Source organism: Budorcas taxicolor, chromosome 6 (assembly GCF_023091745.1).
Source record: "Budorcas taxicolor isolate Tak-1 chromosome 6, Takin1.1, whole genome shotgun sequence".
Taxonomy (NCBI): domain Eukaryota; kingdom Metazoa; phylum Chordata; class Mammalia; order Artiodactyla; family Bovidae; genus Budorcas; species Budorcas taxicolor.
In genome coordinates, this window is record NC_068915.1 from 102,864,311 (window position 1) to 102,878,686 (window position 14,376).

Sequence of the window (14,376 nt, forward strand, 5' to 3'; positions counted from 1 at the left end):
CGCGTGTCCTTCTCATCACTGTGGGCAGCTGGGTCACCCTGCACCCGGGAGTGCCCCATCAGCCTTCGAGATGCTGGCTCTCATGAACACACAGGAAGGACAAAGCCTTGTGACCCTGTCTCTCCCAGGGGCCTGGCTGAGTTCTAAGGTGGGGGTCCCAGCCAGGAGGTCCCAGCCAGGAGGTCCCAGCTTCCCACAGGCCCGAGCAGGGGTCATGGACCTTGCCCCTCATCACTCACCCAGCAGACATTTGCCAAGCACCTGCCCTGGACCGGTCTAGATGCCGGGAGCCAAGGGCACTGAGCCAAAAGAGGTAGGAGCGCCAGCTTTCCCTGCCCACCCAGGGTGCCAGCGAGGACAGCCACAGTCCAACAGTGGAATCTCTGGAGGTGCCAGGAGTCATCAATCCTGGTGGGAGAGGCTTTTCGGAGGAGGTGACGCCCAAGACTCGGAATGCAAAGAGGAGGGGAAAGGTAAGGGATGAAGGGCATATTGTCCAGTTTCCTGAGATCTGAGGAAGCCACCAGACCCAAAAGGGCCTCACTGCCCCAGCCATCTGTCCTCATGACAGGTCACCCTAGAGTGAGGGGATCACAGGGATGCTACGGCAACCAGACAGATCAGGGCTTCCACCAGAGTCAGGATAAATAATCCAGGTACAGAGCTCCTGAGATCATCGAGCCAGCACCTCCACCGGACAAGGAGAAACTGAGTTTTTATGGCTGTGACTTGTCCCCAGGGAAGCAGGGACTCAGCGCTTTGCATCCAGCCCCTCACCCCATCATATCCCAGGCTTCCTCTCACCTCCTGGCCTTCCTCAGGGCCCATTCCTGCTGTCCAGCTCTGAACCCCACTGCGAAACCGCCTGCCCACCCCCCAGGCCCACCTGATGACTCCAGCCAGAGGCCTGGACTCAGTCTAGCTGCCCTGAAGCCCAGTCCACCCACAGCCCTGCATCGCCACTGGCCTCAGCTCCCACGGTTGTCCACGGTCATCTCCATGTAACAGAAATCACGCTGCTCCTCTCATTTAAAGGCTTTAATGCTCCCCAGAACACCCATTCCCCATACCCTGACCCTCGAGGCCCTACTTGAGACTGTCTGACCTCTTGACCTCACGTCCAACCGCTGCCCAGAGCCACCAACCTTGGAGCCCTCACGCTCTGTGTGTCTTGCATTGTTTGGGCCTCCCTTCACTGACCCGGGGTCTCCCTCCTAGAGGCAGGCCCTGCCTGCCCTGCTCACTGTCTCCTGCACCCGCTGGGCAGGCCATCAGTTAACACTGGGGTGTATGCTTCCTGGCAAACGGAACCCTCACCAGGGGTTCCAGACACCGTTCCTGTCTGCAGCCCTGTGGCCACCTCAGCGAATGCCAGCCCCACACTCAGAACTGGAGGCCTTGTGGACTTGGCACTCCTGAGGGCCTGTGAACCCTGCAACCCACCGAGGTTGGCAGAGAGGGCGCCTCGTCCTCTGTGGCCCTGCCTGGTGCCCCCAACAGAGGACAGAGTTACTTGGTTCTTCTGTCTCTCCCTTCCCTTGAGCCTTCACCCCCGAGTCTGAAGACCAGCCTGGGCTCCGACCCTGGCCATCCCTGCTGTGCTGGTACACAGGGCACTGCTCAGAGCTGCGATGCAGGAGGCAGGCCCAGGGCCCCGGGCACTCCAGAGCTCCATCTGTGGTCACCGCCGCCACCGAAGGCTACCACGGTGGCTGAGCACAGACTCGCAGACTGTGTTCCATCTCGACTTGACCCCTCACGAGCTGGTGGCCTGGGGCCCTCTACTTAACCCCTGATGTGTGCTCCTTGGAAGAAAAGCTATGACCAACCTAGACAGCATATTAAAAAGCAGAGACATTACTTTGCCAACAAAGGTCCGTCTAGTCAAAGCTCTGATTTTTCCAGTAGTCATGTATGGATGTGAGAGTTGGACTATAAAGAAAGCTAAGCGCTGAAGAATTGATGCTTTTGAACTGTGATGTTGGAGAAGACTCTTGAGAGTCTCTTGGACTGCAAGGAGATCCAACCAGTCCATCCTAAAGGGAGTCAGTCCCAACTGTTCATCAGGATTGATGATGAATCTGAAACTCCAATACTTTGGCCACCTGATGTGAAGAACTGACTCATTTGAAAAGACCCTGATGCTAGGAAAGATTGAAGGCAGGAGGAGAAGGGGACGACAGAGGATAAGATGGTTGGATGGCATCACCGACTCAATGGACATGAGTTTGAGGAGACTCCAGGAGTTGGTGATGGACAGGGAAGCCTGGCGTGTTGCAGTCTGTGGGCTCACAAAGAGTCGGACACAATTGAGCGACTGAACTGAACTGAACTGGACGTGGCTGGAGAAGCGAGTTAACGCAGACAAGGACCACAAGCAAGGCCTAACCTGGGAGGTGTGATGCCATCTTCCTCTTGCTGTTACTTACTGGTACTTGACTGATGCTCAGAACTTTGCTAGATGGACAGGGGAGTTAATGAAAACTAACCCCAATCCCGCCCTGGGTGGATGATCTCTGAGCTGTGCAGGGCTGGCAGGGCAGGGTCTGTGTGTTCAATTCAGCGACGGTGACGGCACTAAGGAAAGGGACGCCGCACAGCCCAGAAGTGTGGGGTCGGGAGCCCGAGGCTGCCAACCTGCCCAGAACTCACTCAGTACTCTCCGCACCTCCCCTCGGGGACAGAAGCCGATCGAGACCACATCTGTTTCCTGACTCTCCTTATCTGAAACTGGCAGTCTTGACTCGGTCTGTCCTCGGAGGCTGTTTCGCTTCACCCAGATTGAAACCAAGCATGTTTCCAGCCCTGGTCTCCACGCCCTGCGGCTGCAGGGTGGTGTTTGTGGCTAGACCAAGATTCCGGATCAGGCCCGGGTCTGCCCAAAGGACTTGGAGACAAAACACAGATCTCTGAAGGAGATGTGGAGCTCAGAAGGGCCCAGTGGGTGCGTTTCTGGGATAAGTTGGGCATTAGTCCAGCACGATTTTACAGGTGAGCTCAGGCTTGGTTCAACCTCTAGAGTCTGGAGGTCCCTGCAGCTCTGCTGGGGGCAGGGGGCCTTATGGGACAGGAGACTGAGGTCACTCCTGCACCCACCATCACTCAGTGCTGGCCACTCTGGCAAGGCAGGGGCTCGGTTTCCTGGTCTCCAAATGGGGACACGGACAGAGCCTTCCTCTCGGGCTGCCGTAAGGGGTCACGTAAAGCCTCCGGGTCCACAGGGCACCTGGCAGGTATTGCCACCACGTGTCTGGTGCCTCTGCACGGAGTAGGGGTGGTACTGAGCTGGGGGTGGTCACCTCAGGCAGTCAGCTTCTCAAGGGGAAAAACGAAACAAGGCTGGCTGAGCAGGAGAAGGGTGGGGTGGGGGCTGGGACCCCCTTAACTCACACAGAGCATCTGGGGGAGAGGAGGACCCTGTGACCACAAAAGTCATGGCATCTTGCCTTGTGCTGGTGCAAGGCACGAGAAAGCACACACACACGTGTACACACACACGTGCATGCGCACACATACACACAGTCTGCAGCACAAGCCTCCCAGGGGGAGAGAAGAGGCTGACACTCGCACGAAGCCGCTGCATGCAGACACACAGGGCCCGAAGCCGAGGTTAAGGCCGGTCACCCAAGAGGGACTGGGTGGGGCCCTAAAACTGGACGGATGCCTCAATGCACATGGTGATGCCCCAGGAGGGGCCTGAAGAGAGAGGGGTGGCGGGGGTGGGGGGGGGAGGCTTGATGACACCCATGCAGCACATCGGGTTCTGCAGCTCGAGGCACGGACCCCTTCCCCCACACCACCACACAGGCACCTAAGGGACCAGGGGCCTTGACTCAGCACCGCGTCCCACGCACCGGGCTGATGAGCATGAGGTCCCAGCATGCGGGCTCCACGTGGCTGCTCTGACTTCACAGAAACAGTCTCAGAGAGGCCTCCCGACTCCCAGGAGAGGGCACACAGCTCAAGGTCGATAGCCCAGCCAAGCGTCCCACCCTGGCTGCCTGTACCCTTCCCGCACCACCTCGTGGCTCCAGATGCTCCATACATAAACAGCTCGTATGGAGAGACACGTGCTCTGGCGTCCCGGCCAGGGTGGGCAGGAAATCAGCACTGGCGCCAAACCAGACAGCGGTTTTCAAACTGCAGACGTCGACCCAGAAGGTCACAGAACCAACTGAACTGCCCAAAGCAGCATTTGTTTGCACATAAAAGCAAGAGCATGGAGACCTACCAGACAGCCAGGCACACAGTAAAGGCAAGTATTGCTTTGGAAATTTCCATTCCCACTGCGTGTGCGTGTGTTGTGTGCATGCAGGCACGTGGGCGTGGGCGCCAGGTTATGACTACGGTACATGTATTTCTTACTGTGGGCAGAGGTCAGAAAGTCTAATAGGCAGTGAGCCATGAAGAGAAGCCGCGGGGCTTTCACCATTCCTGGAGCTCGTGTCCCCAGCGGGCTCTGTTTTGATCACTGTACCTACAGTGAAAGCCAAGGCCCCTATTTCACGGGGTTGGTCACTGTGAGTACAAGACAGACATACTGAGAAGCACTGAGTGAGTTATTAGAAAAAGTAACGTTGATGCCAGCTATATTTTCCCCAAACATCACAGCCGGAGACCCAGGGATCCTTGCTTTTATGAAACTGACAGCGAGGCTTGAGGCTTTTTTTACCTACAACAGCCCCCGAAGCGCAAAGGAGCCTTTCACAACAGCTCCAGTTACAGCCCGCTGCCCGGTCCTGCTCACTCCTGCTGTAGCTCAACCGCAAGCCTGACACACGAGCATCACACATCCGATCCTTCCAACCTTCTTTCCACCCCGTCACCCAGGAGGTCCAGGGCTCTCTCCAGGCCAAGCCCACCCAAGGCGAGGTCAGTTCTTCCCTCCGGCCCTTGCCCGTGCTGTGCTCTCTCCCCACTGCAGGCTCCAACTTGCTCAGGCATCCTCTCTTCCCAAGGCAGGCCTCCGGCTCTCTCCCCAGCCCAGCACCAGGGCCACCTCTGTGATCCCTAGGCCCCATGTTTCGGGAGACTGTGGACCCCTCAGAGGCAGGGCTCACCAGGTGGTGGCCACTCAGGGCTGGCACCAGGCCATGATCAGTAAACAGCAGGTGGACTGACCAAACCCTGGCGACCCTCCCCCAATGTCAATGGCATGACAACCAGCGGTCCCAGCCCACCCGGGGCCTCACACTGTCTCATCTCGGCCCCTGAGAAGTGCTTCCTGGGACAGACTGGAAACCTGAGTGGGGGGCCCAAGAGTGGACTGGGGTTTGGGGCCATCCTTGGCCGCTGGGCCTGGACATGGAGGATGGTGGTCCAGAGGGCAGCAGGGACCTGGGCCAGGGGCCAGGAATTCCAGGGTGTCAGCTGGCCTCAAAGGGCAGTGGCCACGGGGGGCCCCCAGACCAGGCAGAGAGACCTGACCGAACGGTCACCTGAGAAGTGGCCGTGGTGGACAAGGGATGATGACGTGGGCCGCCCCGAGTGCTGGGAGGACCAGAGGGGAGCCTGGCTCCTGCCACCTCCCACCACACAGTGCCTGATGCAGACCACCTGCCAAGTCGCTGAGCAGGTGGGAGCTGGTGCATTCGATGATAAAAAAAGAAAGGAAACATGACATCTGCTGCAGCCCAAGTCTATGAACTTGGGAGCAAACCCTGCTGGGAGGTGGGAGTCGACAGGCCTGGGTGGAGTGGTTGGGCCCGACTTCAGGGGACGCCCACCCGCGGAAGGAACCTTGCAGGGGCATCTGGCCCACGTGCCAGGACCCAGGTGTCCACGGTACCCACAGAACACCCCCCAGGGAGGACAGTCCGGCATCCCGGGCCTCGCCCCTTACCTGTTCTGTCCATCCTCTCTCGGCTCCTGGCCCGCGAGGCCTGGGGCATGGCCGGAGTGGCTGGGTCTCTCGCATCCGATCCAGGTCCAACTTGGGGTCCAGGAGCGGGGAGCACCCCGCTGAGCTCCTGCTCCACCGAGGTGGTGGCGTTGAGCCGTGAGCGGGCTTGTGGCTGTGGTGGCAGCGGAGGCTGGGCGCCGGAGGGGCTCAGAGGAGGGGCGCTGGAAGCCATTCTGATGCGAGAAAAACTGGGGGATCAAACACACGAGGCCGGCCAAGCCCAGGCTGCCCTAGCCTCTAGCTTTTGGTAGAGAGACAGGATAGCAAAGGGAAATGGAAGGGCACTGCCCAGCATTCCACGTGGTCTCATTCAATCTCACAACAGCCCCCGCAAAGACACTCCCATTTTACAGATGAGGAAATTGAGGGAGGAAACTCGCTCAAGGTCCGCTGGCCTGGCAGGTCCCACAGCAGCCATGAGCTGGGCTCTTAGTCTCCAGGACTTGAGTCCCGGGCCTCAGGTATGCTCATCTGAGAAATGGGGATGTGGCAGGTTGGGAGGCTTCAGTGAGATGGTCCACATGGAGCCCTGGGCACAGCATCTGGCTGCACTGGAATGAAGCTGGTCTCCCAGTCTGTCCACCCAAAATCTGTGCAGGGACCTTATTTGGAAGATGGGGGTCTTTGCAGATGTAAACAAGGATCTTGACAAGAGAGCATCCTGGCTTAGGGTGGGCCCTAATCCAAGGACTGGGGTCCTTATAAAAGGGTAACACAGAGACAGAGAGGATGCCACGTGGAGGAGGAGACACGGCTGCAGGCCCAGAGACACCAACAACACCCGGAGTCAGGAAAGACAAGGAAGGACTCTCCCGCAGAGTCCCCCAGGACAACCAACCCCGCCGACATCCTGATCGCAGACTTCTGCCTCCAGAGCTGTGAGATGAAAAATTTCTGTTGTTTAAAGCCACCAAGTTTCTGTCAATTTCTCCTTAGAGCCCTACGAAAGGAATACACTGGCACAAAGTGGAAGTTTAAAATAAACTTGAGAGGGGATTCCCTGGTGTTCCAGTGGCTAAAACTCCGAGCTCCCAATGCAGGGGGCCCAGGTTCAATCCCTGGTCAGAGAATTCGATCCTACATGCTGCAACAAAATTATCCTGTATGCCTCAGTGAAGACCTGGTACAGCCAAATAAATGAATAATAAAATATTTTTAAAAAGTAAACATGAGAAGCAGAGGGAGGGAGGGAAATGGGAGAGGAAGAGGGGTGGAAGACAGGTGTGGGGGGAACAGCCCCTGGAGCAGGATGTGGTCAGGCCTGGCCAACTCCAAAGCCCCCACACCAGGCTTGACGCCCAGGACACAACTCAGCGAGCCTGATGGCACCGGATACGAGCCCATGCTAGACGTGGGTGATGGAAACCGGGGGGCTGGTGTGTCGGAACCGATGACTGGAACAGACTGGCAAGCAAAGAGATCTGATGACAAACAGGGGCAAAGGGCTCGATTAGTCAATGCTGCTGTTTAGCAACAAGGCAAAAATCACCACTGACACAACTGAGGGCGACCATGAGCCCCAGACTATGGGGCTGAGAGCTCCAGGCCTTCCCCTGCCCCAGGACCCCAGACCAGGGCCCTGGGGAGCGGGGATGGGCTTCCGTGGACACAGACACTGAAGCAGATAGGACCGCGTACACTGAGCGGGGTATCCCCAAGGATTCCATGGCCCCCACCCCAGGCTCAAGGCCACGTTCACCCTTGAGGAAATGACAGCAGAGGTGAGGAAATGAGAGCAGAGCAGGGAAAGGCCGGGGGTGAGGAATCCGGCTCCCAGACCAACCCACCACGGCCACTGTGCTGCCAGTTCTGGGGTCCTGAGTGGGTCACATTCCTCTCTGCCCCTCAGTTTCCTCAAGTGTAAATGGGGGTACTGTGAGGACTATATGAGATCACAGACCGGAAGGGCCAGGCTCCCAGGTATCCAAAGTGTCCAGCTCCGGCTCCCTCGAGCCTGCAGAAGTGGGTACCTGAAGCGTGCCTGGAGACTGCCATCACTGGAAGAGTCAGAGGAGGCCCCAGAGATCAGACCTTCATTCTCCAAAGGACCCTGGAGATTTCTATCTGGGCACGACTCCCTTGGAGGGGCCGAGCCCTTATTTTAAAACATCCCCTTGGCTGTGAACCAAAAGCGTGTCAAGCCACACAGATCTCTGCTTGGAAACCAATGCGGTGCTCAGTGCTGTTCCCGAACGCCAGGCTTCCGGGAACCAAACAAAGAGGCAACTTTTGTGAAATCCATCATCTGGGTAGACGGGCAGGCAGGCCCCGTGGGCGGGCGGCCAGCTGCAGGGGGGCGGGGAAAGTCAGCCCTGAATTCTGCAGACAGAACCCAGCTGTGCAGGTCCCCGGCCGATCGGAGACAAACCACGCGGAGTTACGTCTGACCTCACCATCTCCTGTGGCTCCCACTGCCCCGGAATCAAGTGCTACCTTCCTGGGGTGGCAGAGGGCAGCGGGCTTTTGGAGAGCTGACTTACACCAGGGATCCTCTGTCACTACTAACGCAACAAGCATGTCTGGAATGTGCCCTTCTTAGCAATTCCCACCGATTTCTCCTGGGGGTGCGGGTGGGGGTGGCTGGCCCGGGAGGAGCGTCCTCCTGCTGTTACCCGGCTGTGGTGGATGGTGAGATAACCTGTCCTTCCACGCTCACCCCCTTTCACAGACAGCAACCTTGGCTCCAGAAAGGTGAGATCCCTTCCCAAGGCCTCGTAGTTCAGAGTCTTGGAGCTAGAATTCAAAACCACAGAGCCTCTCATTCAGAAAGACCTCATTTCTGAAAAAGAGGCCTCTCAAAATCTGCCCACCTGCCTCTGCGATCCAGCCCCACCGTGCCTTCCCTTCCCCCACCACTCACTTCCAAACCTACAGTTCTGTGACCCCCACGCCTTAGCTCTCGAAGCGCCCCCCAGACCTGGAAGTGTCCTCTCCGCCAGGACCAATCCGACATGTTGCTCCGACATGTCGTTCAAATCAAGGGCCCAATTCGCCCCCTTCTGGGAGTTTCCCAGCTGCCTCTGCCCCGAGTCCTATCTCCATCACCTGTTCTCAGGTAACCACACAGCACCCAGGGCATGGCTCCTGGAGAGCCCTCTCTCTGCCAGGTGGACAAGGACTCACACCTGTCTGTCTCCCCATCTACAAGGAAGGATGGGTCAGGAGGGACAGCACCATCCCTCACCATCAGGACACAATTTTTCCACCAATAGCCAACACAGGGAATACATGTCAGTTCTACCTTTCATTAGCTACTTAGGGCTTCCCTGGTGGCTTAGTGGTAAAGAACCCACCTGCCAATGCGGGAGACGCAAGACATGCCCGTTCAATCCCTGGTTTGGGAAGATCCCCTGGAAGAGAAGATGAAAACCCACTCCAGTATTCTTGCCTGGAAAATCCGATAGAAAAGAGGAGCTTAGCGGGCTACAGTGCATGGGGTTAAAGAGAGGCGGACAACTGAGCGACTGAGCACATAACCTCACAAGGCCTCAGTTTCCCCATCTGTGCAGAAGGAATAATGCCTCCAGTGAAGGGGTGCTCTGGGGCACAAGGGTGTGAAGAAAGAGAAAGCAGTCTGCAAACTACCAACCATTAAAAAAAGCGCCATTTCTCCCAAGTGCAAAACAAAGGCACATTCAGTTGAGAGCCACCTTATAATAGAAATTTCAGGAGAACAGGTAGCTTCTGGCTGGCCTCTTGGGCTAAGTATTGTGCATGTCACATTACAATCACAATGAAACTTTTAAAGTGAAATCTCTAGTTAGTGAAAATGGACAAACAGAGGAGGATTAATTTTCAGATTTCCTGAGAGTCGGCCAAACCTTTTATGGATCAAACGCCTTATTACTTAAAAAGAAACAAAACGACCCATTGCCATGGATAGGTCACAGAGAAGACCACAGATGTTCTCCTGGTGGAGGGACCCACAGTGGTGTCTGGTCTTCCTTCTCTGACAGTCTTCTTTCCGGCATCTCACTCACTCAGAATACCTGCCTCCGTGCTTTGCAAGGTACATCTGAGGTAGTCTGGCCTGGGGGGAGGAGCCCTGGCTGGAGAAGAGCCGGCCCCATCTCACTGTGTGACCAGAGAAAGCAGGTCCCTCCCTCCGGCCCTGCCGGCATCCTGAATCCCAACCACAGAACGAGAGCATCAGCATCGCGCTCCGCCCCGCCTCCAGGGCTCCTCCAATGCCTACGAGGCGGGGGCGGTCAACCCCGACTGCCACCCCAGGGTCAGGGCAGTGGCTTGGAACCTGTCATTGTGTCAGATCCAGAGTGGCCGGCATTCTTTCCATATGAGCACCCAGGCATAATTTTACCCCAGCAAAACACAAAAACGCCAGCAACCACAGAGCTCAGTTGAGGGTCTGCCACCCCTGGAAGGGGGCTGCTGGGACCACACAACTACCGACAGGGGGAGAAGGCAGCATGTGGACGTCAGCGCACGCTCTCTGCTGCTGCTGCTAAGTCGCTTCAGTCATGTCTGGCTCTGTGCGACCCCATAGACGGCAGCCCACCAGGCTCCTCTGTCCATGGGATTTTCCAGGCAAGAGTAGGGGGAGTGGGTTGCCATTGCCCTCTCCCAAGCTCTCTAACCCTTGCTTATAAGGGCCATCCCCCCTCGGCTCTCGACCCCCAGGGGACCACCCCACCTCTGAAACATGCCCTCAGGGGAAGACTCAAAGACGTTCACGAGCTCTGATGCTAGCTGCAAGGGAATAACCTGGGATGCCCACTGTTTCACACCCACCCCACAATCACACCCAACTGTGGACCTCCACGTCTCTGCTCTTACAGGACACCTCTCAGGTGTGTCCATCATACATTCCAGAGAGGGCAGATGTGAAACTCACAGCCCCTCTAGATGCTGCTACACTATACAGCCGTTAGCCACAACTTGTGTAAGAATATTTCAGGGTAAGGACATGTTTGTATAACTCTGTCGAGCAGGATTTAAAGCAGCATGAGATACTGCCCTGAGTCTATTTAGATGAAAACAAAATGCATCTGTAGAAAAAGAAGGAATAAAATGCACCCCCTCCAACAGATAGCAATAGTGTTTACGTCTGGGTGAAGAGGCTAGGTGTGTCCTCAGTCATGTCCAGCTCTTTGTGATCCCATGGACTGCAGCTTGCCTTGCTCCTTTGTCCATGGGATATCCCAGGCAAGAATACTGGAGTGGGTTGTCATTTCCTCCTCCTGGGAATCTTCCCAACCCAGGTATCGAACCTGTCTCCTGCATCTCCTGCATTGGCAGGCAGATTCTTTATACCACTGAGCCACTGAGGTAGTTTTATTTTATTCTTTTTTCTAAATATGCTCCCCTAATTTTCTATAATGAATGTGAAGGTTTCTGGAATTACAACAAAACGTTAATTCTGAAACCCATCTGTGACTGAGCCCAAAGCTAGAGGGTCCCGGGGTTCTCAGGGACTGGGATGTCTGCTCTGGCCTGGACAGCCCAGCCGCCTGGCACGAGGCTGGTCAAGACAAGGGCACAAAGCCCTTGGAGATTCCCAGGTATCTATTTTTGTCCCAGAGTCTTAAGGGCCAAACCAAGGAACATTCCAGCTCTACCAATGTGCCAAGTTCACAGGACTAAGGGGGAATCAGGCTGGGGATGCCCCCACCTGGCCAGGGTGGGTCAGTGGGCATGGACTGTGGGCTGATTCTGTGCCTGGCCTGTGCTGGGCCTCCCCACCCCACTGAGGATCCCACGGGGCCGGCCTTCGCAAACTCAGTCCAGATGGGAAGGATGACACCTAAACAAACCACCACCAGGATGGCCTACTTGGCAGGGGTGGGGGGCGCAGCAGGCACAGAAGGGGTCCAACCTCAGCCGTGGGAAAGGAGCAGGGCGGGGATTCTCCACGAGAGGCCTGGACCAAGCCTTCAGGACAAGCCAGGCACGGGTGAAGGAGGGGGAAGAACAGAGGTGTTGGGGCATTTCAGTGGGGGACTGCCCAGGAGAAAAGGCAGTGGACAGAGAAGGAGATGGCAACGTGGTGGGGAATGTGCAAGTGGCACAGAACTGAGACTGGGCAGAGGACACGGGGAGGAGAATAGAGGCTGAGTGGACAGCCAGGAAGCTGGGGGAGGCCCTAAACAAGTGCCAGGCTTGGTGCTGGGGCTGAGCCCTTGGCAGAAGGAAAATTGAGGGCCGAGCTGCAGGGCAGCGGCAGTTTGAGACCCATCCAGCCTGAGTGGGGACAGGCCAGGGAGACCGAGGAGGGAGCCGGGCAGCCTGCCAGGGAAAGTGAGGAGGCCTGGCCTGGGGCAGGCATCTGAGGACAGCTCCTGGGCCAGGAGAGACAAGAGCATCCCCAACTGAACGAGAGGGTGTGGAAGCAGAATGCGGTCTGACTGATGGGGCAGGGCCATGGTGGTGGTGCCACTTTCTGGGGAGGGGATCTGAGGGAGGGGACGGAGTCATTTGAAGCATGGAGCAACCTCTCTACCAGAACCCTCTCATCACCAGCATCGTGGACCAGGGTTTGGTCTCTGTCCAGGCATTTGGGGGACTGAACTAGGATCCCCTCTGTGACCAGCCCCCAAAGGCCTATCCAGCCTTGGCCTGGGAGGGGCAGGGGTGGCCTGAGTGGGGAGCCCTCCAGATTCCTTCTATCCTGGGAAAGAAGATGAGATGTGGTCTCCGGGCAACCTTTCCTGTGTCTAGTCAAGGCCCAGCTGCTGGGGGGAGCAACAATATAAAGGAACCTTCCTCCAAATCCCCGTCAGATGCCAAGGGGGCACCGGTGAGAATCATAGTCCCTTGGAGACGGGCAGCAGGGAAGAGTGACCTCTTGGCTTCTCAGCGTGGCTTCCTCACTGGGGCTGTAGCGAGGGAGGCAGCCAGCACACCAGGTAACCCAGGCACTGCTTCCTGAGTGATGGATCCCGGAAGAAGGGAAAGCCCTTTACAAATGGACCCTGTGCCAGGGGTCACTGTCCAAGGTGAGGAGAGGCAGGCATTTGTTCTCAGCGACTGCCCAGGAGGGGCACTGATTTCCACCAGGCTCTGCCCCATCCACTGTGGGGTCTTGGGCAGGTCATCAAACCCTAATGAGCCTTGGTTTCCTCATTTGTCAAATGGGCCCATAATCCCATACCCTTAAGACTACTGGGAGAGTCAAATACTGTGTGTTAGTTCCTCAGAATTTCTTAACACCAACTACAACCACTGGTGTGAGAGGTCCCAGATCCATCACACCCAGAAGACATGGGTCAGATTTCCCAGCAAGTTTCCATCTGTCAAAGCAGAAACTGATGTTCCCCCGAGGGCTGGGACCACCTGAACCCTCAACACACACACACCATCAGCAGCCCTCATGGCGGGGTAGGGGGTGACAAGCGCCTTCCAGCGGCCCCAGGGGCACTGAGGGCAGCTCAGGGTCTCATCGAGCAGGCCGAGAGCCGCGGGGGTAGGGCCATCGTGACGGGGCAACTCGCGATCCATGCTGTGGGACGCAGGGGGCAGGGGCGCCCCCTTCCACCCACCGGGTCCCCAGCGCCAAGAGCCGCCTTCCTCTGAGGCCGGTTTTCCCGCTGGCTGTGGCGGGGGCGGGGAGGGGGACGCGGCGCGGGGAGTGTTCGAAGCCAGGCTCGTGGGCGTGACGGTGCTCAGAGCGCGCGGTGCCCCCACGATGCCCGGGGAGCCCAGGCTTGGGGTTGAGGGGGCGCGCATCCCCGGGAGGAAGCCGCAATCCAGGCCCGGGCAGGGGGAGCCCTGAGTGTCGCGGAGAGGACGGGCCCTGGCCCTCCAACTTCTGGGGAACTTGCAGGGGACACTGGTACCAGCCGCCCACCGCTCAGATGGGGAAACTGAGGCCGAGGCGGGCGGCCAGTCCAGGTGCTCTCGGTTCGCTTTCCAGGTCCCGCTGCAACCGCCCCTCGCCCCGAAGTACTCACCGGCCCGCGAGTGGGCCTCACGCGGCGCTGCGACGCCCTTGGGCCTCCGAGCTCGCCACAAAGTTGATCGGCAGCAGCTGGAAGGACCAGGGCCGAAGGAAAGCAGCCGGGACCAAGCGGGCTGTGCTGGTTTCAGTGGAAGCCCGTGAGCGCAAGCAGCAGCGCGGGGAGGGGAGGGGCCAGGGCGGGGCCGGGGCGGGGCCGCAGGCCGTCCTCCACTCCCGACGCGGCCCGGAGGACGCTACGCCGACTCGGCCCGCTGAGCGGCCGGTCTGCCTGCCAATCACTCCGCACCTTCGCCAATCACAGAGCGCCTCGGCGGCTACAGCCTACGGGCCCACGGCGCGGCCAAGCTTGAGGTCGCCGGGAGGGCGGGTCCGGCCCGCCCACTGCGAAAGTTTCCGAGCTAACTCGGGCGGTGCGGCCCAAACCGAACCCTTGCACGCCACGCCACACCCACAGGGCGTCCGGGTTGCTGTGCCCGGCTGCAAGCCCACGGGCGAGGCTCAAGACGACCTTTCACCCACTACTCTGGCCCCAGGCTCCCCAACTTCAGATTTATTATCA

General features: G+C 58.0%; 1 protein-coding gene across 4 annotated transcripts in view; it reads right to left on the reverse strand.

Annotated features, from left to right (window-relative positions):
* WFS1 (wolframin ER transmembrane glycoprotein) overlaps positions 1-13,941 on the reverse strand; it is a 31,880-nt gene extending 17,939 nt beyond the window's left edge. Inside the window, exons 1-4 of one of the 4 annotated variants that reach the window (XM_052641804.1) lie at positions 13,810-13,865; positions 9,196-9,252; positions 8,559-8,635; positions 5,843-6,075 (exon numbers count right to left, since the gene is read on the reverse strand). In XM_052641804.1, the coding sequence (XP_052497764.1) occupies positions 5,843-6,074 (232 nt within the window). In that variant the 5' untranslated portion in view covers position 6,075; positions 8,559-8,635; positions 9,196-9,252; positions 13,810-13,865. Of the gene's footprint in view, positions 1-5,842; positions 6,076-8,514; positions 8,530-8,558; positions 8,636-9,195; positions 9,253-13,809 lie in introns of those variants that run through there. The other 3 variants (XM_052641802.1, XM_052641803.1, XM_052641805.1) reach the window with 3 other exon arrangements.
* Positions 13,942-14,376: the final 435 nt, after the last annotated feature.